Genomic DNA, 25,445 nt, shown 5'->3' on the forward strand with positions numbered 1-25,445 from the left:
CCCAAAACTGTACAATTGTTCCTCCAAATTGGCAATACCTTTAGCACCCTCTATAAGACCCTACTAAAGAGTAGCCCCGGGCCCTAGGGCCTGAGGTTCTAAAGAGGGTCACCCATGGGCTGCAGCACGAACTGGGTCATCCTAAGGGGCCCTCACTAAACTCATGCAGAGCTGCTATCGAAAGCTGTGAGTTTTGGTGCAGACAAAAGTGAAAACACAACCGGACTAACATCCCTATGTGCCTGGTCCCCTAACACTGCATGTAGTACAACCCTAAGGCAGGGTGATTGGTATTACATGCGAGGGCATACCTGCATGAACAGATAAGCCCCATGGCTGGTGAGTTCCATTTACCGCCAGTGCAAGAGAACAGGGTAGCCATTTCAGAACATGTGCTGGACACTGGTGAAAACGAGTTCCCCAGTGATATCAGCTACTTAATGGCCTCACTGAAAATAGGGCTGTTTGGTATTAAACATCTCATATTCACAACCCCACACTGATTCCATTGGTGGATTTGTGAATACATGCACACAGAGCACCTAAGAGGTGCCCCCTGAAAACCTACCAGCCTCTGGTGTGTTGTCTAACTGGTTAGATAAGAAACCGAGAAAAAGCTATATAAAAATGGCCTCCAGAGTTATTAACACCTCCTTTTTACCGCAAAGCAAAAGTTCTACGCAAACCAAATTGATTTAGCGAAAAATTTGGCGAAAGAGCTGTTTAGAACGGTATCAAGTCTGGCCTCCCTGTGCCCAGCTAAAGTTCTGTTGAGTAAGGAACTGTGCGAAGATATTGTGAAGTTCTTTTTTGCGTAAAGTAGAGACCATCTTCTCGGCGTTTAGTAGTTCAAGCGCAGCCGAGATGGATACGCTAAGGGAGGAACTTAAGTACACGGAGGTTCCTTTCCCCATACCTTTGACAAGTTCGTGCCATTGTCTTCGAATGACATTCTTAGGCTCCCTATGGCAGCAAAATCGGGGTCGCCCTATGATCCCTGCCCGGTCGCTGTTGTCAAACTAGCCCGAGGTCCAGTTGCCCTATCACTTGCATCTATTTACAATGCTATGCTTGAATCAGGGCAGTTCCCTAAACTCTGGAAGGTTGCCTCAATACTGCCTCTTCTAAACAAGCCTAGCCTGGACCCTAAGGATCCAAATAACGTTCGCCCAATTTCACGTCTTCCGCTTCCAGCACAACTGATTGAAAAAATAATGAATCTACAACTTAGCGCCTTTTTAGGCGAAACACAAGCCTTGGATTCCGCCCAATATAGCTTTAGAGAGGGACATAGTACTGAGTCAGCTCTCGTCAAGGCCACAGAGATCAGAGAAGCCTAGGATCGGGTGACAAGGCAGCCCTGATCCTACTGGATTTGTCTGCTGCCTTTGATACGGTTCATCATGACCTCTTGATGGATCGTCTAAAGGCATGTGGGATCCAGGTTAAAGCATGGAATCTTGTAAAATCCTTTTTAACAGAAAGAGTACATTCTTAGGCGAATACCACTCCAAACCTTTTGCGCTGCCTTATGGCATCCCGCAAGGGTCTTCTCTGAGCCCTACACTTTTTTATGTGTATGTCTCATCACTGGCCCCTCTTATTCGTGCCTTTGGGTTTGGTCTCACCTCATATGCAGATGACACTCAAATCGTGGTGTCTCTACTACCAGGACAGGAGGTGGGAATGGACAAACGCTTTCAAGATTGTATGGAATCAGTCGGGAGATGGATGTCCGAAAACTGCCTAAAGCTTAATTCAAGCAAAACAGAAGTCATACTATTTGGGAATGATACAAACTTCTGGACTCCAAACTGGTGGCCGGACTCTATGGCACTCTCCCTACACCCACAAAAAAAGTAAAAAACTTAGGAGTGACATCGACAACAGAGCATGTTCTCAGAACAGTCAAGAAGTCAAGAAAATACTGCAGTTTCTACCACCCGTTAGCCGGCAAACAGTGGTTATAGCACTGCTTTTGTCAAGGCTGGATTATTGTAGCAGTCTCGTTTTAAACATTCAAGAACGATTCATGAACAAACTCCAGCTGCTGCAAAATCCAGTTGTTAGATTATTCACTGGTACGCCCAAGTTTTTCCTCTTTTCTCCAAAGAAATTTAAAAAATGCACTGGCTCCCGGTAAGGAATCAAGTGCGTTCCAAATCCATCTGCACAGTTGTTAAAGCTCTTCAAAGTATAGGACGCGACCATTTTAAATGCCAGTTCCAATTGTATACACCGAGAAGAACTCTTCGCTCATTGGGAGCCAAGTTGGCCACAGTGCCATCCACAAAAAAAGTAATGTGGGGTGGTAGAAGTTTTGCTTTGTGTGCGGCAAAAGCCTGGAATGACCTTGCATTCCATCTGAGAAATGCCACTGATCTTTTGGCATTGAGGAAGGGACTAAAAAACTGGCTAAAACGCTTTTCTTCTGTTTTCTTGCTCAAAGGATAAGTAACTAGTGCCAGGACACCCTCAGGTAACCGCTGCGCTCTAAAAATATCTATAACATTACATACAATTTGCACTCCTAGGCCGTCAAGCTTCAAAGAAGCTTCCGCCTTTGAAATGTGAATCTGGCTACCCTCACAGGAGAGGAGGCCGACCCACTCTTTGACACCTAGACAGACGGGAAATTAGCTTGTGAGGTAGGCGTGCCAACTCCCCAGGCTAATATTTATTTATTTATTTTTTACATTTGTATGGCGCTCAGCTACCCAACAAGGGTTTCCCGGCGCCTATGACATTAGGTTGGACTAAGGTATAAGCGGAGTTAGATTTTAGCTCAGTTGTTTCTGGAAAAGCCAGGTTTTTACATATTTCCGGAAGCCAGTGTAGTTTTCCTCTTTCCGGATATGTAGGGGGAGTGTGTTCCACAGAATTGGCCCTCTGACAGAAAACGATCTGCCGCCAGTTCTTTGCAGTCTAAAACTGGGAACAGCGAAATTTGCTGCAGTTTGGGAGCGTAGGTTTCTTGTTGGTAGGTAAGGGGTGGCTAACGCTTGTAGATAGGTAGGTGCCGTTTTGGTTTTGATCTTAAACATGTAGCTCAGGGTTTTGAAGCTAATCCGGTGTTCAATCCTGAGCCAATGTAGATCGTTCAGGTATTTTGATATTCTTTCAGACTTTGGTATCCTGCACAAGAGTCTTGCGGCTGAGTTTTGGATCATTTGGAGTCGCTTGATCACTGCTAGATTTGAGCTCAGGTAGAGGATGTTTCCGTAGTCAATACGCGATGTTATTAGTGCGTTGATTACGGTTTTTTGTGTGGCAAGGGGCAGCATCCATGTGATTTTTTTCAGCCATTTTATTATGGTGAAGCATAGGCCTGCGACTTTGTTTGCCTGCTGTTTCATTGACAGAGCATTGTCAATAATGACTCCTAGATTTCTTACCTGTGTTGCTGGAGAGGGAAGGGTACCCAACTCAAAATCAGACCCCTAAGGTGGCCTAATCGGATGTGGGTACGATTTTTAAGAAGTGACCATCTTTGTGTTAGCAGACTTAGGAACTCTGGGACAGGGTTAGGCCCATTTCCCACAGGGACGTAGTGACCTCAAGAGTAAGTAACCCATTGGCTACTACCCTACACTCCCCTAAAACCCCTAAATTCAGTATTTAAGGGAGTCCCTGGCACCCGGAAATCAGATCCTGCCGACCTGAAGAAAGAAGACATAAGTGAAGAGCCGCAAAGCTAGGACAGAACACCCAGAAACTGACTTGGCACCAATTCTGCCTGCTGACTTCGCCAATTGTGCCAAAAGTTGACTTGTTCTGCAGATGCTGAGTCCCGAAGCCCGGGAGACCTGCCAGCACTTCGCCCAGGAACCAGGACCTCCAGAGGGACAGGGGAACTGTCCACTGCATCCTGCAGACAGCAAAAGAAGAACCTTGAGGGCTTCAGAACCACCAAAACCCGCTGCCCCCAAGCACTACTGCACCTAAGCCCCCCAGCCCATGTCGAAGAGGGCCAACAGTGTCAGCGTGGTCACCAAGCCCTCCAGGTACTGAGTTCACTGTGGAGTGCCTCCTCGTGAACTCCCGACGTCGCCTGCAGCCTCTGAGTGCAGGCTGCCTCAACGGCGAGTGTTATCAGACAGAGAAACCCAACACCCCAAAGACCCTCTCCTCCTCTGGCTGGAGCGTCCTGGTGCAGAGGATCAAAGGTGTCCCCAGGTCCCAGAACAATGAAACCGTGGGTTTCATAGGACTGCCTCTCTGTAACCAGACCAATCCCCTTTGGCTTACATTATTTATTTTTATTCATATCATTTGTAGAGCGCGCTGTAACCCTGTGGGCATCCTGGCGCTGAAGAAAGGTGCAACGAAGAACAGTCAGTCTTGAAAGCAAGAGGAGGGTGTTTCGATGAGGGTCTGTTACTACTACCCCTGGGGGGGTGGGGGGTTGGGTTATACCCTTGGAAAGAGCCAGGTCTTGATTTTTTTAACGGAACAGCAGTAATTCGCTGATTTTCCTGATTTCAATTGGAAGGCTATTCCAGAGGCGGGCCGCTGCTACGCTAAAAGCTCTGCCACCCTGGGTCGCTTTTCTAATCCTAGGTATTAGTGGAAGAGGAGCGGAGGGCCCAAGTGGGCTCGTACCACTGGAACTTGTCTTGGAGTGGTTTAGGGCCCTGACCATGTACTGCTTTGAAGACGGTGCACAGGGACTTGAAGAGGATCCTCTGAGGCACTGGGAGCCAGTGCAGGTCAGCCAAAGCTTGAGTTGTAGAAGATCGGTGGGCTCGTGAGAGTGCCAACTTAGCCGCTGCCGCCTGGATACTCTGCAGTCTGGAAATCAGATATCCAGATGATTCCAGTAACAAGGCATTGCAGTAGTCCAGGCGGCTGAGGATGGAACTCCTGACTACAGATGTTCTTGCCTGTACCGGTAGAAAAGGCAGCAGCTGTCGGAGACCTCGCATTAAAGTGAAGCAACTGCCCACCAGTTTATTGACGTTGGTCTCCAGATTTAAATTTTCATTAAAGATGACCCCCAGATTCCGCACCGTCTTCACCAGTGTTAGCGGTCCATCCGAGGCTAAAGGCCAAAAGTCTGCAGGCAGGCTTCTGGCAATTCTCCCCACCTTGCATTGCATGATCTCTGTTTTTCCGCTGTTGAACTGGAGCGAGTTTCCCTTTAGCCATGCCGCCATTTCATGCATGCAGGCATGGAAACTCTCAAGTGAATACGCCTGAGCACCATTGAGGGAGATCATAAGCTGTGTGTGATCAGCGTAGTTGATCACGCTGATGTCATAAGCCTTAATGATGCCCAACAGGGGTTGCATGTAAGCATTAAACAGGATGGGACTGATGGATGATCCCTGCGGAACCCCATGTGGAACTTTGGCAAATTCCGATTGGTATGGAGGGAGTGTCACTGCCTGCCACCTATCTGACAAATACGAACGCAACCATTTAAGCGCCATTCCCTTCACTTCAAAGGTTTCCAGCCTTGTCTGCAGAATGTCATGGCTCACCGTATCCAATGCGGCGGACATTGGGCACACAACGCTATTACCCGGCCGCCCTAGTGCCGCTGGAGGTGACCCGTTCATGCTGCCTTGGACCCTTCACTGTACTCACATTTAACCCAAGACGCAGGTCCCATAAGTCGCTGACAAGAACTGGTAAACCGCATATTATTTTCCTTCCATAGGTTAACATTGCAGATCTCAAAAAGTCCACTAGGTGTCGACTTTTTAAACAGAACATAATTCATATTTAAAAACTTACATTTGAATGATTTGCTTCTGGTGCCCAAACATACATACGAAAAAGTGTTTTTTTTATAAATTGGTGTGGACCTACATTTTCAGCTGAATGACTCATTTATTAATGATTGTGTGTTTTTGTAAATGTCTTGCACTCCTCTATGATAAGCCTAAGACTGCTCGACCACACTACCCCATAGAAGAGCACCTTGGGATTGCCACAGCAAGTCCCTGTCCTTATAAGCGAACCCCTGGACTCTTTACATGATATATCTCATTTTGATATATAAAGAGCCATATATGGTACCCAACGTTTATGAAAGAGGCAAAAGAAGAAAACAGCAGAAAACGATAAAATAAATGAAAGACCCACAAATAGAAATGTTCCTGAGAATGAGTGGAGTAGGCTGAGAAAAAAGAGAACTGGCAAGCACACACATGGAAGGGGTGGACTGCTCGGAAACATTCCCATGTGCAAAGCGCCATACATGAAGAGCTTCAGAAGCAGTTTCTGGTCTACCACTGTCTGGCAGGAATGCCCACAGACTACATATAGATGGTCTTAAACACACCCTGCATAAGCACCTGGTATTTTTAAATTTACAAAGAGACAAATCAAGATATATCCAATGGTTTGATGGTGATTCACTGTAAAAGGAGAATATAGATTAATAATAAAAAGAACATCCCATTGTAGTATTAGCACACTTAGTCCTTTCGCACACTCCATAGACAAATGCGTGGGGGCAGGTGCCACTGTATTATGGAGTAAAAAACTTCTTCATATAAATTTTTCCAACAAAATTAATGTGACAATACAATTTATGTGCATCCCAAATGGCTTCTTTGTTTTTTTTAACATTATTTTTCAGTTTACGTAACATATACAAGAACACCCAATTGGCATCACTATAATGTATGTATACAGTTCGACAACTTCATTATCGGCACTTAGAACTGTAGGCAGCATCCAGAGAGGAACGGACGCATGAGGAAGGAACACAATAGCAGACAAATAAAACATAGTGAGGAAGCAGCCAAGCACAGCACAACTATAGGTGGTATATAACTCTAGGGGTCACCTCCTCCCTCACCATCAGACCCCGACCCAACTAGTGTACACAACCCGCTACCCGCACTGTCCGACTCGCCATGTGAGGAAAGCACCCTCTCTGCTAGCCCTGAGGCACACATGACTCGCAATGGCTTCTTTGGTTGTCTTATTCTGAGTCTACTCTAAGCACTCCCTCCCGTTTACCTGAAGCTCGGGAAGATAATCAAGCAGGAAACGTCTGAGAGAATCCACTAAGGGGCATATTTACAGGAAAGTTCCATCGCTGCGCTGCCCTCCTACTAAGGGAGAGGGCAGGAATGAGCCGTATTTATCCAAAAGGGCATTCCTGTCCTTTCCCTGCTGCGCTGGTGCCATTTCTGCAGCCTGGCGCCAACGCAGGCACCCTTGTACCATGGTGCAATGTTACCCGTGCTGTAGGCAGGAATATTTTTGGGGGGGCATTCCCAGGCTTACCAGGTTTAGCAAGTGTAGGAATGGATCAATAACCATGGAATTTGCATGGAAACACACACTGCAGCGCCCATAGAAAGTCTCTCTTGCACAGCCGTTTGCCCTTCGTTTCATTATGCAATATTTCTAAGCAACGCAAAGTGGCTTTGCATTGCTTCATAAATATGACTTAAAGGTTTGCGTCGTGCATGTACATCATTGCGTGGTGCAAGCAAGACACAAAGCCCTCATAAATATGCCCCTAAGTGTACTGGATTTAATGTAGATTTAACATTTAATATTATTATATTTCAAAGTACCATGCTGGGTGGGACACATGATTCACAAGTAGAGTATCTTTGGCAGGTGGAGAATACTATGTGAAAAGCCAGACTTGAAAGTAACATGCTACAAATTACAGCCGTTTTCAGCTCGGAATGAAGCAAGTAAGGAGAAAAAGCTTAAAGGCAGAACTAAGTGTTTCCAAAGTTATGTTATGTTATAATATTTGTAAAGCACATGGCTGCCCCAGCAACAGAATGGACAGCAGCCGAAGCTAAGCAGAGGCTTAAGCAGAGAATAGTCAGGTTTTCACGGCTCTCCTGAAAGACCTGTGATTCTGGATGCTCCTGATGGACACAGGAAGAGCATTCCAGAGGGAGAAAGCTTTGGTGCGATAAGAACACCCTCCTGCTCTTGCTCTTCTGACATGAGGAACTCATGCCAAATAGAGATTAGATCACAGAGCACGCAGGGGAACATATGGGTGGAGCAGATTGAATAAAATGGAAGAGGAGAGGATTCCATGTGCAATACATAGAACCCTGAAGGGAATTCTCTTTTCGACAAGGAGCAAGTGCAGCCTGTGGATAAAGCTGGAAACCGAGCAGGACTTAGGAAGGGCAAATAGTATCTGTGCAGCAGTATTTTTGGCCAGATGGCGTCTTTTGGTCACTGTCTTATTTGAACAGAGATACATAGTATTGCAGTAGTCCAGCCTTGAAAGTATGGTAGACTGGATAATAACAAAGGTCAAGGTGGTGTCGACCCAGACACCTATATTTTTTACTACCGCCTAAGACTGGGGGGGGAGGGGGGGGGGGCCTAAAGAGGAGAGCCACCAATGGTCGCCCCATTGGTTGGTATCTCTCAACAGGAAAAGAATTTCCAATTGGCTAGAGTTCAGCTGTAAGCAATTGGCCGCCATCAACTCACCGACAGCCACCATGTCGCCTTGGAATTTAGCGAGGTTCTGAGTTGAGTTATTGGAAAAAGAAATCACAAGCGGAGTATCATCGGCATAGGATACCAGCATAAGCCCCTAGGCTTTTGCAACCAAAGACAGTGGTTGTATATAAATATCGCAGGGCTCAAAGCGGAGCCTTGGGGAACCCTATGTGGTAAAGTATGAACCTGAGAGCTGTATGGAGAAGAAGCAACCTGAAAAGATCTCTCCGATAGAAATTAAGTAAACCAGGTTAATGCAGCTCCACAAATACCAATCTCCTGTAAGCGCTGCAACAGAATACCATGAGGTAAGGTATCAAACGCAGTGCTTGAATCAAGTAAAATCAAAGCAGAGGCTCTGCATTTCTCTGAAGTGCTGCGCAGATGCTCAGTAACCGCAAGCAATGCGGATTTGGTGCTGTGTCGTGGTCTACAGCCGTTCTGAGCAGAATCCAGAAATTGGTTATTCTCCACGAAGTTCGTTAAAATAGGTTTAAAGTGAGACTCAATGATTTTAGCGAGAAATGGTAGTAAGGAGGTAGTGTGAAAATATTCTAGTTTGGAAGCATCCAAAGTAGGTTTTGTCAGTAAAGGGATAACTTTGGCATGTTTCCACGAAACAGGTACCGACACCCCAGTCAGAGAAAGATTTATCAGTTCAAGACAAACTGGCAGAAGACAGTCTTGAAACTTAAGAAACAGGTCAGGCTTGAGGGGGTGATCTGGAGAGCCCGATTTAATTTTATTACAGAGAGCTTGGAGCTCTTTAAAAGGACAGAAGAGGAAACATGTGAAGGAGGAAGGGGATGACTACAAGGAGCCTTTAGGGTGGAATCCCTAGAGTCAGAGGAAAAGTTAGAGTAGATAAGTTCTACCTTTCTAATAAAATACTTTGCCATACCTTCACATTGGATATAGGCTCTGCTACCAATGCAGGGTTCATGAGACCATTCAGGTGAGAGAAGATGATTTTAGCGGGGTTGCTACTGTTTTTTATTTTGTTAGCAAAATACTAGGCCCTGAACTTCTGAATTCATTTATGATATGCCTTAATGGCAGCTCTATAGCGAGTTTTGGTAGAGGGCTCATAGGAGCGTGTCCAGGTGCATTCTAGGACCTTGCAATGTTGTTTTGCCAAGATCACAGTCTCACTGAACCAAGGGCTGGTCTGGGTTCTTTTACTGTGGATTGGTTTACAGGAATGCACATATCTAGACGAGCGTGTGCCAGTCACGAAAGAGACTATTAGCTACCTCCACATTGGAGGATAGTTGAGGGCTCTGTGTTCGAAGAACGTCCCGAAAATTATTAGGATCGAGCTTATGGCATGGGCAGTTAGAAATGGGGTTACAGTGGGCAGGCAGTTTCGAGCCTTCAGAACATATAGACATAGAGATTAAGAAATGGTCGGACCAGTTCATCGAAAGAGGGGTGTGGCCCTTTAGCAAAGAGATATTGGAAAAAACAAGGTTGAGGGTGCCCAGCTTAATGAGTGGCACTTGGGATGCGTTGAGCCAACTGGCATGCTGCAAGATCATTTAAACAATTAGTGATATTGCTGTCCTGGCAATTGTCCAAGTGAAGGTTGAGATGACACACAATATTACAATTAGCAGTCTTAATAGCCAGAGTAGCAACCAAATTGATCAGTGCCTCCCTAAATGCTTTAGAAGGACCAGGAGTACGGTAGATTAGCAGCCCTGAAAAGGTGAGATTGCTATTAAGTGTGATTTTGAATAGAGCGTTTCGCGATCGAGAATAGTCTCAGATATAAGAATACACGTGTAGATCTCTTTAAAAATTACTACGATGGCCCTACCTCTACCGCCCACTTTGTTATGATTCCTCATGGCGTAGTATGGGGGAAGAGCCAGAGCAGGTCCAGCTAGGGTATCCTGGGTGAGCCAGGTCTCTGTTAAAAACTCAATATTTGAAGCCTCATCTTGTATCAGGTCGAACACTTCAGCATGGTGTATTATCATAGAGCAGCAATTTAAACTAAGGAATTCAACTCTGTGATATGGGGGGAGGCTCGGCAGTAGAGCCAGCCTTGCTTGTCTTAAAGCCACACTATTTACAATGGAGAAGTCGCCCAGCTGGGACCCAACCATGCTCATTACAGAGAGTGTCTGAGATATTTCTTAAAATGCCACAGATTTGTGTTTTGGTTCTAGTGGAATGAGCGAAAATACATTTTGGAAGATTATCCATAAGAGAATGAACTGTAAACGACACTCCGACTGCAAACTGAGGCCTGTAGCACTTGTTGCTCTGTGGCATTACAGCTAAATGTGATGGCAAAATATGGATAATATGGCAGCTCAGTACTTCCATCAAGTAAAGTGTAATAAACTGAAGGGGGAAAGTGAGAGGTAAAAGCATCCAGGATAACCTTGACTTCTCAAGTATACAAAAACAGACCGCACAAAGAAGTAAAAAAAAAGCCAACTGGTTCTACACATCGTGCTTTTTCTCCCACTGCAACATTGATATTTTCCGTTCATTTGACTTCGTTGAGGGGATCAATTTCTATGTAAGTAATAATAATTTTTATCATATGTTTTCATATAATAACTTAGATTTTTTAAATCGCAGATCAAAATAGCACTTATGCCAATTTAATGGTACTCAATATACATGGATACATGGAATGGAAGGCTGAATTGGCCTTGCCAGGACTTCAACCTCCAACTTGAACCTCACAGCACGTCAGAGATGGGTGTTTAACTTCCTAAGTCATCTTACATGTAATATACGTGTTATTATATGTAAAGTTAATGAGATATCCGAAAACATTTCAATTGAATGAAGGGTATGATCAGAGTGCCTTTAATAAAAAAAATACCCTTTCTTATTAACTACAAGATGCACTGGTCCAAGGTGTAATTCCGGGAGGAAATTCACCTACCTCCCTCCTATCACTATTATCATGTGTTGGCTGATGTCTCCTTGATTGTAAAACAGGATTATGAAGTTTGATGAGCATTTTCAAAGACCACCAAATTTGTGACTATTTACATCCTATATATATCGGTTATATACATCAAAGGAGAGTAATCTTTAGAGTTACTTACTGCTGACATCTAAATTTTAAATCTGCATACATTTGACTTTTAAAGATTCACAGAATAATCACCAAATGGCCAATTTGACTATTATACACTTACTAGTCAATGTCTGAACTGAAAACATTTTGCTGAGTTAGTGGGAGACTCCTAATATTCACTGGTGATGGAAATCAATAGGCTGTCTCATAAAATTACAATTCAGCTCAAATTACTTTTCTGTTATTTCAAGTTCTCTAGGCACCTATTTACTAGTCTGAAACACACAAGCAGTAATGAGATGCTGATATGGCCAGAAAGTTCATACTTACTTTTCAAACCAGAGAGTGAGATTAGTTGTGTGACGGATCATTTTTAACAAGTTTGGGGAATTAAGTTCCTTGTCTTCCTTAGTCCAAACACTTCCAACAAGTTCAGAAGGCTGGACAGCTCTGATTGAGGAGAATAAACAGTGTGTCAGAGTTCAAATGAAGCTTTTTACTAACAGTAACCATTTTTATAACAACCCCTACAGACTTCACTGTATCAACAGGCTTAAAGCTAGGTATATTATACTAATTAGCAGCATTATTTATACTAAGCTCTAGAGGAGTCAGCTCTGTTAGAAACTCAAACCAATGGAAACCCTTGCACACTCAGGCTGTCTTACAGATTCAAGACTAATTCCAATTTATCATTCACAAAACTGCAGAAAAGTGCAAGGAAATAGGACCCACACGGGCTGGACTGTTCTCATAAGGAGCAGGTTCAAGACGTATTTGCATATGGCTGGGTCTAAACTTGAGGTTGCATGGTTAACAAAAGAACGATGGGCTGGGATACTACTACAAGCGATCGATCGCCAGTGGTTAGACAAATTCAGAGCATTCCTCCCCATCATCTTTTATGGGTTTCATTTACCACGCACCCATACAACATGCACACCATGCAGCACTTTACTTTAACACTATCACTGCTGCAGCAATTCCCCCTCTGTGCTGCAGATCCATGGAATACATTGTTTCATGACGAGCTCAGCTCGTCATAAGCACACGACCAGTGTACTGCATGACGAGCTGAGCTCGTCATGAGCATCGAAGGGGTTAATGATGAAGACTGGTTTGTGTCAAAGACAAGATGTGTTATCTTTCAATGTCATGGTACACATTTTGGCTATGAAAATGGAAGGAGTTAGAGGTCTTGTTAGAGGCTAGAGATCAATGCTAACAAAGAGGAAAAGTCTTATTTTTCACTTTCAAATGTTTACAAGGGATGTCACTACTATGAATAGGTAGCAATTCTGCCATTTAAGATACCAGAACCATTATTTTAGTTTAGTTCTTGTTCCAGTATGACAACACAATAAGATCTCTAACTGAGAAAATGTAGGAATATTCTTGTGACCACGATAAGGCCTCATCCGTTTTCTAACATACTGACAAGAGTTGCTTGAAAGGGTAGACTTTCATAGAGTCTTCCAGTGAGAAGAGAAAACCAATTGAGATTGGTATTAAGCAAATCCTTAGGACATCTTTTCTTCCAACCAATCCTAAATTAAATCAAACCAGTAGACATGTTCATTCTATACCGTTGGTAACGATTCTAACCATAACAAAGGTTCAAATCTGGTTATTTACAATGACATATTTATTAAACAATTTGAAATACTAATGCTAGGCCAAGCACTATAACTGATTGAACTGAAAAAAAGAAAGTAAAGTAAATTACTTTAGTAATTAATACCACAACCCTACATTAATAAAATAACTATAAACCATAATTAAGCCATAACTGCAACCGTAACTTTATGCTTTATTAAGCACGTAGCACTTAAATTATACTTGGTTGAAAAGTAATTTTCCTGAACGGAAAGTTAAACCAAAGGTGCTGTCACAGCAATCGCAGGAAAAAAAATGTCTTAAGAGGTAACAAGCAGTGGCGACTAGTGAACTTTAGAAGTGGTGGGCATAAAAACATGTCCGAATTTGGACAGAACGAGTTAGCTAAGCGAGACAACCCAGTTCTTCCAGTATGAGTTTAGAATCATATGGGAGGGAGGAAGACGAGAGAAGGATAAATGGTGCATTTTACAGCACAATTTTATTTTAAGAAATTGGTTGAAAATCTATAGGCCTAATTGACACCGTATGCGTATTTGAAAAAAATATTGTTTCAGACATTCTTTTACGGTCATAAGTTTGGTGTATAGTGCTTAATTTGAGAAATACAGATACACTTGGAAAATGGAGATAGCAGGGATGAGAAGTAACATGTCAAAGTGAGATAAAGGCGCAGGGAGATATGCTCATGAATTAAAGAAGCATGAAATCAAGATTAGACGACCTTGGCTTTCGACCACAGCACCAACAGGCTTCTGAGAAACATCTGGGCCAGGCACATATGCTTCTACAAATTAACCACTGTCAGCATCTGCATTTTGTACACAGAGCCTGAATAATGCAACTCATGAAGATGATTTACACAACTTCAAAACATTTGTAATATGAAGTACTGTTACAATGTGATACTCTTCAAATGATTCGTGCTTTTCTTCCTGCTCAATAAGTAAATTTCACTTGATTTTACACTTGCGCTCATTAAGTTTCCGATTCTCACTTTGTCACTAGTGATCTTTAGGAACTTTCACCCTTTTAACATAGCTCTTTCAGTCTCTTGGTAGTGCAATCCTACACGTACATTGATGTATACATTTGGAGTTCTTAATTATCATACATTTTTTGTGTAGAAAATTAGCATAATATTAAAGTGAATACAAAATTAAACCTTTGGCCAAGGTTTCCCAAGTGAAGGTATAAAGCATTAGCAGAGCCATTGATTCCAAATAACAGGAAAAGTATTATGTGAGTGCCAAGGTTGTTTAGCCTTTTTTTTATTACTGATCCTTGTATGTTTCCTACCCATATTTTTTGCTATAAGCTTTAAGTCATAGAGACAGAAGGCAGAGCCTTCTTCTGAAGTACTGACATCAAAAGCGTGCTCGGGAGCTGAGACGATCATGGGCCTCGCGCAGACATATCTCACAGTCCCAAGGGAGAGTCATTCATGGTGCCAGACTTTCTCTTAGGGATGTGTGATGCAGCATCCCAGGGTTCACTTTTAAACGTGTGCTGCTTCACCTTGCCCATCTCATGTGAAGCCTTTATTTTCTTCACGTGTACGTGTAATAAAGGAATGGCACCAGTGATGACCTCCATATACCCATTTTGAGTCCATTTCTTTAACAGTAAATAGACAAGTTAGCTCGCAATACTCTACCGTCCCCCCACAGCTGGTTCTGATTCCAGGATGTATGCTATTTACTAACTGGAAAGGTGTTCCCCAAGGCTCAACGATTGACCACTTGCTTTTTAATGTCAGACTGTCCCCACAGTCAGAAATTAGTTCAAGGTTACTTTTAAGATCACTTTTAGCTTAAATGCCGCAGACTCTTGTGCAGGATCCGCAAACTATGAAACTCATGGATAGTTGTTAGGTCCCATGCCATAGTTCAAGGACTGTGCTGGGTCCACTGTTATATTCATCATATATTTTCTCTTCTAGTATAAGCCTTTCAAATGTATTTAAGTTATGTCTCAAATATAAGCACACATTTATTAATAATGTAATTCATTACCATGTAATAATTCAGTTGGTTTGAAAATGTTTAATTTTGTTCAGACGGAATACTTAAACTAAAACAGAGTGTTATGAGGTGGAGGACCTTCGTACCAGGGACTCGAGATTGCGGGTCGTACAGATAGAAAACCATCTTTCCTTGTTGAAGGCTTACGGGAAGGTACATTCAGCCTTTATTCGACTTATCTGCCAGCTTGCAGACAGGGTCAGCCATGGCTGTTCCTTTGCTTAACATTGGTTATATTGTTCATAAAGGTATGCAGGTGTGAACCATCTATGAAACTGGAAGTAGGCCTATTTAGGTGCTAGACTTAGCTTAGTTAGGGAAAGATAGGTGGTGCAGGGGATGTTGATGTAGGGAAGCTTCATGATACCATCACAATATTATACGATTTTTAACTATTCTGCCTCTTGACAAGTAATCTTGCCACTACCTTGTTCTTTTTTTTATAACAGTTACTATTCATACTGTGAGCACTAAGACAGGATGTTGGGTCTAATACATCTTGTAAATAATATTCCTAGTTTCCTAGTGTTCTTGAGTGGGTTTCATGATGAAAAGGGGTTTGGGTTCCTCTAATTACTCCTATGAAATATCACAGGACCAGGCTTTAGTGCTTTGTTTCAGAGGGTGTACAAAACTAATTTCTTGGCCATGTTCTGGAAAGAAATCCAGAAATTTTATCACTGCAAACTATGAAACCGGTGGATCCATTTTGAGTCATGTGCCTTAGACACTATGCAGCTCTGCCTTGATTCAGTCAAGGCTAGATTTCTGCAATGCCATCCATGCAGCTACCACAAATGCTCTTCTCTACCAGCTTAAGTTAGTGCAAAACATATCTGCTAGGCTGGTAACTGGTAGCTCTAGAAGATCTTACATTTCACCCATCCTACTTAAGCTTCAACATCTTCCTATGAAGAATAGAATTTTCTTTACAGCTATGGACATTGTCCTTAGGGCAGTATATCAAGACATTTCTTTTAACAAAAGAAATTCTCCTTTTTTCGCTATCTCCCTCTGTTTCGTCATTCTAATTCCAAATTAAATAAAATCTAACCCTGTGCGGAGCAGGCGTAGTGCCTCTATGCGAAGTTCCACGGAGTTGGAAAGCAACTCCGTGGAACTTCGCTACACCCTGCTCCGTGCCCTCCCTCTCCCAAAATAATTAAAATTAATTAAAAGGCACTTACCTGCCCCGTGACTGCCTCCTCCTTTACATCGCCGCTCTCCTGCCTCCACCTCGACGTCCTGCTTCACTAGTAACCCCCCATACCTTGTACGTCTTGCGCGTGCGTACTCGCAACACATACAACGTAGGGGTCATCAGTGAAGCAGGACGGCGGGGAGAAGGCAGGAGAGCGGCGATGTAAAGGAGGAGGCAGCCAGGTGACAGGTAAGTGCCTTTTAATTAGTTTTAATTAATTTGGGAGGGCGGAGGGGCCAGCTAACTATGATCCGCCACGGATGTGCTATTTAAAAACTCTGCGTACCCAACGCGGAGTAGGCAAAACTACATAAACTCCGCTGGCGGAGCGTAGTTACCCGTCCGGGGTTAATAAAATCCAGGAAAGTAATGAAAACATATGGTATTAAGTGCCATCGGTGAACATATGCTTTAAATTATCATACCACAGACCTTTAGTCCACAGACTCTGTACCATGTATGAGTATATAGGCACCATTATAAGCATCTCGAATTTAGGTCCATGAACTATCTAGACATTTCAGGGTCATTTAAAATGTAGTCACTGATTTACGTTCTCATAATTTTGTTGATTTAGGAGTGAGCTGGAGTCAGACTGTGTTTTAGGGCATGCTTTAATAGTGAGCTGAAACTTTTTATAAACGCACTAGTTCTGTCGACTTGAATCAGAGTCTATGGATACTATACACAAGAGTGGGACTTCCTTTCTAGCATACTTAGGACCTCAATACTTAAGTAACAGCACCTAAAAGCGCAAAGTCAATAAATAATAACACATTCAAACCAATATAAAATCTATTCATATTCATAACACTGATGGGGTTTATATTTATGTGGCATGTAGTCTGATCTCGAAGACCATTTGTAACATCAAAGGTAAGACCATTAGCACTGCCTCTGTTGTGCGAGTTACGGCATGAATGGCTGTTTTGCCAGTTATGGATTGCAGAGCTAACCAAAGTAGTGAATTTCAGTGATAGGTTTTACATGGCCTAACAATATCCCCTGCTGAGCCCCCAAAGGTGCAGGGAGCCCTAAACTCCAGGGGGGTGGGGGTGGGTGGCTCTGGCACTGTGCAGTGGCGGCAAGCCCCTGGCCTTAGGTCACCAGACTGGAACCAGAGCGTTGGGCCCCATAAGTTTTGCTACACCACTGAGGTTTTAGTTTGTGACTCTAATTTAACTTGAACTGTGATTTTTGAAGTAAATATGTTAAGGTGTTAAAAATATGCTTATGTTTAAAACATACAAAACAAATACCTATAAAGGTCAGATTCTAGAAGTGTTAGCTGGCGAGCTATTTCTATTGGGTGAAGGGTCATGAGGTCAAAGCTCTCAAACTGCCCAGGTCGGCTGATGTGCCATTCAAATGAAGGTGGCTGGCTTTCAAACGTAATATTATGACTGACACCATTTGCCTGAGCTTGTTTTTTCCTCTTGATTATCTTGACAATTGATTCCACCCATTTCTTCATAGATTTCCCTGTAAAGAGAAAAAAAATATTTAGGCCTCTCTCTTAAGAATGGAAACTTCGGCTGCAATACAGTTAGAAAAGTATCAGTTTTTGAAATTTGATAATACTAAAAAAATGTTAGAAAATACATCTTAGTTCAGATGGAATTTCTTGACAAGTCTTAATTGGGAAAAATAGATGATAACATACTCCTAAAACCTGTTGAATTCGCACCAAGCTGCTTAAAAGAATAGAGGACTAGGTCAGAAGCCACGGGACCTCAATTTTATCAATGGACACTATCGCCGTAGAAAATAAAATGCATGCTAATTAATTCATTTTTGCTCTAATGAAATGTAAGACGTTCAGGTACCAGCAGCAATAAATTTGAACTGGGAATAGATACGTAAACTCTAACAATGAAGATCATGCGTGCCTTCATCACTTTAGAATGTTGCATAATATAACCTAATCTTTTTCACACTTCTACTTTTGTAGTTAATCCATTTTTCATGGCAAAGCTAAAAAAAGGCAGATCACCGCTCAAAATAATGAGAGGAAAACTCACTGACAACAAACACTGCAAATTCTCAAAGCAGAAAGTACAGAAACGTATCTGATTAGTTTAAAACACCTTGTCGGGGTAGAAAGCACAATGTAAAGGCAAATACAATACAGTACAATATCTGTGGTATCTAAGAGCTGATAACTTACCTTTAACGGTGGAAATGAAAGATTCCAATTTATCAAGTAAATCTGGGTCTCTCTCATAGTCATAAAAATGGTGTTCTACCCAATGTCGAAATACATTTAATATCCTACAGACAACATAAAAAGATGTAACCGTTAATAAAATCACATGAATGTGAAATGCATGCTGAATTTATATTTTCACATCACAAATATTTTGAACATATATTACTCTGGGTGTTAATGACCACTAAGAAGAGCTCAGAGCAAAGGAACAGGAAATAATTTTAAGTTGAGACCAGCGAAAAACAATTGCGTTTAAAATGGACTTTACTGATAAAGTTATAGGGTTTTCGCTTTTCTGAAAAAATAGTTCTTCCTGAACGGATTTGCGTGAGTTGACTGTAATTTATGAAAAATCTTTTGACACTTTCTGCCAAAGGCGAACATTGCAGAACAGAACAAAAAGAGGCAAAACACTAGAAATAAAAAAAAAACATACGCCTAAACTAAAGAGGAAGAGGAAGTACACTGAGTAATTGGACAGTCAAAACCTATTTTTTAACCATTTGGCTGCTAGGCCTTTTACCCCAATAATGATAAACCCTCTGACATTTGGAACAGCTGGGGTATCCAGGCCAACTGTACATAATTAATCCTACACGGTACAGATTGTAAAGTTGCCCAAGGTATGTAAATAACTCCTGAGAAGTATAGGAAAATAGACAACAAATATATGGTGAAAAAACTTCAGTACAAGTGTTTTTTATGACAAAATCATCACCCAAACTTTTGCTGGCCTCTATTTGCCTTCATCTTAGCCTTTTGAAAAAGACTGCAAGGAAAAAAAATCATTATTACATCTTTTTTGTAGGTGTTGGTCAAAATGTCTTATATTTGCAGTCTTCACCTACTTGCAGTTAGTGAGGAAAAGGATAACAATCCTATGCTTGAACCAAGGCACCTACACATTTCTGAAAACTAGGCAAAATTCTGATTTCGTAAACAGGTTTGCATCCTTAACCCTTTGTATTAAAAAAAAAAAAGTATGATGATATCACCACGTTTCCGTAAGTACTCCAGCCAGAGAGAGATACAAGTTTCAATGTTTGAAAAGCTGTAACACCCAGACACAACAATGGAGAAGCGGATACAATACAATAACGGCATGCATTTTTAAAAATTGCACCATATAATCCGATTTTACTCACTGGAGACACTTGTGCCTCCCAGAAACATGGACTACTTATAACGCTAAGCACTGGTAAAGTTTTGCAAAACAAATTCCTTTCGTTTAGATTCACAATAGGAATTTTAATATTTTGAGTAAATCAAGGAACCATAAGAAATGTACTACAAACCTATGAAGCCACGCACCATCCAATGAAAATTTTATCCTATGAGTTAAGCACCAGAAGGCAAAAATAAATACACCTTTATGTAAAATAGATGGGTATATAGGCAGGCACCCACACCTGGGGAAATATGCCAACTACAGAAAGTTTTTTTTTTAAATCAAGAGGCCTGTGGGGGAGAGTCTGAGAAGTTGTGAATCATATCGGTTTGTTCTTGCTCATACCCCTATAAAACTCATACTATCACTTTTAAGTGTCCTACAAAACAACATTTACTGCCAACACTAAATGTCTGGCTATTCCGCTTTTCCTCAGCTTTCATTATAAAACCTAATATATGTGTGACAATGAGCCTATCATAAATATGAAGAAAGAAATGAAACTGCTACCATGGTAAGGATATTTTGGAGGCACACTTTAGCAGAACCTGACTCGTGGAATAGCTATAGTGTTGAGCCCCAGAGATCCCTGCTTACAGGACAATGTACCAACCATAGATATTTATGAAAGCTAAAGACGCAGAGAAGTCTCAGGAGGTGTGACTTGTGTCATCTGCCTCACGTTTGTACCCATCAAATACTGCAAAAGTCAAGCTTCCAATAAAAAGGGCTATTTCCTCACTTTTCTGTGCTGTAAAAGAATGCATTTTGCTAGGGATGGAAAATATCAAACTGCTCTGCATTCAGGCTTTCTCTTACACAAATTGTACTAGATGTGTTCAGGAGGAGTATGTCACAAAGGAGTAGGTGTAGGAATAGGACTTATTTGTAATCCTCAGGACAACTATTTGATTCCGAACACAGTCATCTCAAGAAGCTGATAAAGTAGGTGTCACTTGGTCTACTAAAAGAAAAACTTGTTTCTTACACTGCTACAAAAATGGCAAATTATGCAGTAGCACGTTCCACATACAAAAAAATGAATAAGTGACTAAATATTTAAGATGATAACAAAGGTTTCTACCTGCTGCAGATGTAACCAAAACAACATATGAGGAACAAAGGGTCACATGTATCAAAATTGGAAACTGCAATTACCTAATTGTAATTTTCTCAGATTCGCAATTAGGTAATAGCAATTTCCAATGTATGAAACTCTATGAGTTTCAAATACCGATTCGTAGTGTGTCGCAAACAGACCTACCTCATTAATATTAAAGAGGTAGATCGCAATTCGCGACCCCCTAGGAATTGCAAAAATCACTGGGATGTTGGCCTGCTGAGGTCAGCAGACCACCATGTCTGTGTTTGCTTTTAAATGAAGCAAGAAAAATGAAAAGTTTTCCTTTCATTTTTTAAGAGCAGGCAGTGATCCGTGGGACCACTGCCTGCTCTTACAAACATTCACATGTGAAAAGCCTTTTTTGCGTTCGCAAATGGGCCGACTGCAAACTCAAAAAGGCTTAATGCATGTGGCTCAAAATCTAATTTGTGAAACATCAGCTGACTTTTTTTTATTTAAATAGAAAAAACACATTATAACACCATACAAAATACCGAAAGCATTTTATAAAGCACTTGTTTAAAAAAATCACTTTAGCTGATTTATTACAGTACATTTAAGATATGTGTTCGACAGCTGTTTGTGTGCACTCCTTGTAACCTTAACTACGATTGAAAACTGTTTATTAAATGAGTGGGTTAGAACAACTATGTAGTAGTATGGTGTTCTCTAGTCTGAGTATGGGCGTTTCCATGCTTGTTTGGTGCTTGTGCTAATGGTACATATTAAGTACCATTTGCACAACTGCAAACTAAATATGGACTTGAAAACACTCCGATATCTCTGTTTCAGAAGCTCCAGCACACTGTTACCTCTTGCATTAATTGGCTGATGAGCCTGCTAAAAGTGTCAACAATAGAAGCTAGAATGGCCAAAAAACACAATATTGCTGACATTTACCACCTCACTGGTCCAGATGCAAAAAGGACTGAATGGTCTCAAGCCAGATGTAGAAACACAAAGGGTCAATAGAAAATGGGTCAGGGTAGGAAGCATTAGCATACACTTCAAGAGTTATCAGTAAGACATGGTTTCCACATGGTCCAATTGACAATTCTCCATAGTGCTTACTACACAAGGGTTAAGATGTGGATATTTGGGTAAACTAATACTGAAAATGCAGTGGCAAAGAGGGGGGTTCTTTAATCCACACATTGGAGTTACTCGATTTTAGAGAAATACCGGAAGTTGTTAAGATGTTGAAAGCTACACTGGGGTTGCCCTTGCAAAGGCGGATATAGCATTATGATTGGGCAGCCCTTCATCACCGGCCATTGAGGAACAGACTCAAAAAAATAAGGACTGGTGTATGGCAGCAGACAAGATGGAATGTAAAGGGAGAGGCTTTCTGAAGCTATTTTAGGAAAACTTGAAGGACCAGGAAGGTACACGATGGACTTGGTAAATGAAACTGTAATTGTGAATTATTATGCCACTTTGCTTGCATTAGTCCCATCTTTGCTCAATACTGTAATTTGTACATCTTGCATAGACTTCACATTTTCCTTTAGCATTGTTTTCATGAAAAGTTACCAATTACTTAAATAAACATAAAAAAATAAAAACTCAATAAAATATATGTTATTTTAAAACGGTCTTCATCTATGAAATCGTTGATCAAGGTTCCCTTAACTTTGTTTGTGTAACCAAGAGTACGTCCCAAGATGGTATCTGACACCTTATTAACTTTATTCCACTATATTCACTGAAACAGACACAGATAAAAACCGAATTCAGTTTCAGGCTGAAATGCGCAAGTCATCAGTATTCACCAGTTATGGGTAACAACACACAACACACAACTCCTGCCGGCTGCCATGTTACCTTCTGTTGTTTCCTGATAGCTCTTTGCTTTGCTTTTGTTCTGTTGACAAATTGGAGTTTTGAGGATGACAGGTGACGTGAAATATGGTGTGTGTTGTGCGAGTTGCTAACCATAACTGGTGAATTTCAGTGGTCTTGTGCATTCAAGACAGAACCATAACTGTTTTTTTCATTGAATACTTGTGTAGAAAATAAGATAAATAATAGGAAAATGGGGGTGTGTAAAATAGTTACTGGGCATAGTGCATCTTAGTTTTAATGTTCAGTGTTCAATGCTTCGTAAAGTGTTAAGTTGCCACAACTTAAAAAATAACATGAATGGCAGCAAAGAGGCCTTGTGTGAGAGCAGGAACATTTCGACTGCTGTATATGATCATGATCCACTCCTGCATCAAAGTTCTGGCAAGCAGCACGCTTCCCGTACAACAAAGTCAAAAAAGCCCTGGTGGACGAATTCTTGCAAGATGGAATTGCTAGTATGAAACTCATTGGGGGGTGGTTAGTGTGTTACAATTTTTTTTAAATTGCATCTGTGTCCGCACCTAAAATATCAGTGCACTATAATGCTTTGTTGCATTTTTTAGCCCGCTACAAGGGTCAGACAGGCCTTTTATTCCACCGGGCATTTCCCTGCTGGACTGGAGCACTTCGAGCCGCATTTGAAGGCCCAGGGCCTCCCTGATGCCTCTTTCACTTTCCCCAGCTGCCAGATGTTAATTGCAGCAGACACTGTGAGGCTTCAACAAAGGGGGAGAGAAAGGGCAAGGTAGACATAGGGCAAACAGGGAAGGAGAAGAGAAAGAGGGAATGGATGGATGGCAAGAGGGAGATTACACAAGGAGACAAAGTGATTGCGTCCACTTTGAGCATTTTTTCCAGGGATGGGTTTGATTTCCTAGTCTGGCCCTGGCTGCTGCTATTCATTTTCATGGTCCTCCTAGATCAAACATCATGGAGCCAGGCCTGCACGAAAGGCAAATAAATATGAGACAAAGAATATTTTCTGGAATTTAGTCTAACAATTGTAAAGTGAATTTATATAGGAGTATGCCAATTCAGTGGAAATGTTGCCCGGGTCTAGTCCCATGGCGGTTGTGCTACTCAAGTCAGTAGATGCTTAGCTGATCAATAATGGTTGATTGTGTTTTTTTGTGGTAGGTCAGTCCTTTTCAACCTTTAGTTAATAAAAATCACTATTTTTATTATACATAAAAAATGAATTGAAGTATAAAACTCAAATAAAAATCAAGTACATTTAAGTAATGAACATATTTCTATGAGTTATTGGTAAATAGCATCAGTGCACTTTGCATCATTGTTTATCAATTTGCGAACTACTTTATTAAAAAAAACAAAAGATGCACCATTTTTCAAGGAGACGCATGTGCATATGCGCACACAGACACCAAGATCTGTAAAGGGTATGGCAATGTGCCACGTGTATAACTCAAACAAACCTGAGTTGCACTGGTTGAACATATTCTTTGCGAAATCTTTTGAGATCTGCACTGACCGGTTGCTCTCCTTTCTCAATCGCAAGCCTATCCGCCTCTGTTGGTTCAGGCTCTGGGATTTCAAATCTATAAGAAATAAAGCAATTTGAACACATTTTAGCTAAAGTAGGAATCAATTAATGGAGAATTAAGCAATATTAAAATGAGATTAAGACATCTAACTTTAAGAACTGCACATTGTCTGCAAAAAAAGACCTCCAAGGGCTTGTTTATCTAGCTTTCATCAATCTAATATCTTCATAGATATGTTAGTATGAGCACAAGGTACCAATGTATTTTTGAATGATACCGGCATCACAAAATAATTGAGATAAGCTTCAGTGGCTATCTCCACAGACTCACACTTATTCAAACTTTAATGGTAAAAACAAATATGATAAGGGATTCAGACCTCTTAAATTACTGTTTTTTAATGATTCCAACAGCTTAATTGAACAGTAAGCCTGGTAGACATCCAAGAATCAACCTCAAGCTGAACTAGTTTATAAATTCTCCCAGACAAAAAAATAAATTAAGAACATGTGAGTCCATCCAGAGGTTGCTGAAGGTGTGTACTGAACATCACATTACTCTTCTGTTGATCCCCTGAGCTGTAAACTCTTTGTCCCACCTCTTCAAAAGGAATTGCTTCATGTGTCTGCTGGAATCAACAGTGTGGTTCAAATGTACTGATTTCTGAGAAGTATCTTTATGTCGTGTGGTCGGCCATCATAGCACATTTTAAAGTGCAGAAAATGAATCGAGGCCCAGGGGAGCCACGGTGTACAGCAAGCCTCCTAGAAAGAAATGGGAAGTGTGATTTACCCTTTCAAGCTGTATTCATACATTCTACTAGCAAAATTGTTATTCACACACAACTTGATTTCTCAAATGTGTCATCTGAAGATGGGAAAGGCAAATGTCTTATGAAGGTTTATCTTCAGGTCTGTCTCAACAGTAAATGGTCACTAACTGTATAAAAGATAAACAAAAAGTCACTTATCTTTGACAAAATGAAAAATAAATGGAAACAGTTCTCTGGTTTGCTAATGTTTATCCTACTTACAGAAACTCTGCACCTAGGAACTATTTAACTTCAACCAAGCCTGCAATTACAACTCTGGGACAAAAGTAAAATGTTACCTCTAACTGTCAGTTTAGCGCTTGTTCGGTCCTGCATTTAGTGCTGAATTCGAAATATTACAACTTTGTGGAATTCTTGTGACAGTAGAAATTTCCGACTGTGGGGAAAACATCCTGCTCCAAAACCACATCGGTAACTGGATTATATG

General features: G+C 41.4%; 1 protein-coding gene across 1 annotated transcript in view; it reads right to left on the bottom strand.

The window, feature by feature from the left end:
- The window catches only part of SOS2 (SOS Ras/Rho guanine nucleotide exchange factor 2), a 372,731-nt gene that overhangs the window by 92,337 nt on the left and 254,949 nt on the right, over positions 1-25,445 (bottom strand). Inside the window, exons 12-15 of the mRNA XM_086937294.1 lie at positions 24,118-24,240; positions 18,504-18,607; positions 17,596-17,818; positions 11,825-11,944 (exon numbers count right to left, since the gene is read on the bottom strand). Coding sequence (XP_086793420.1) covers positions 11,825-11,944; positions 17,596-17,818; positions 18,504-18,607; positions 24,118-24,240 — 570 coding nt within the window. The remainder of the gene's footprint in view (positions 1-11,824; positions 11,945-17,595; positions 17,819-18,503; positions 18,608-24,117; positions 24,241-25,445) is intronic.

This window comes from Lissotriton vulgaris, chromosome 9 (assembly GCF_964263255.1).
Source record: "Lissotriton vulgaris chromosome 9, aLisVul1.2, whole genome shotgun sequence".
NCBI classification, from domain to species: Eukaryota; Metazoa; Chordata; class Amphibia; order Caudata; family Salamandridae; genus Lissotriton; species Lissotriton vulgaris.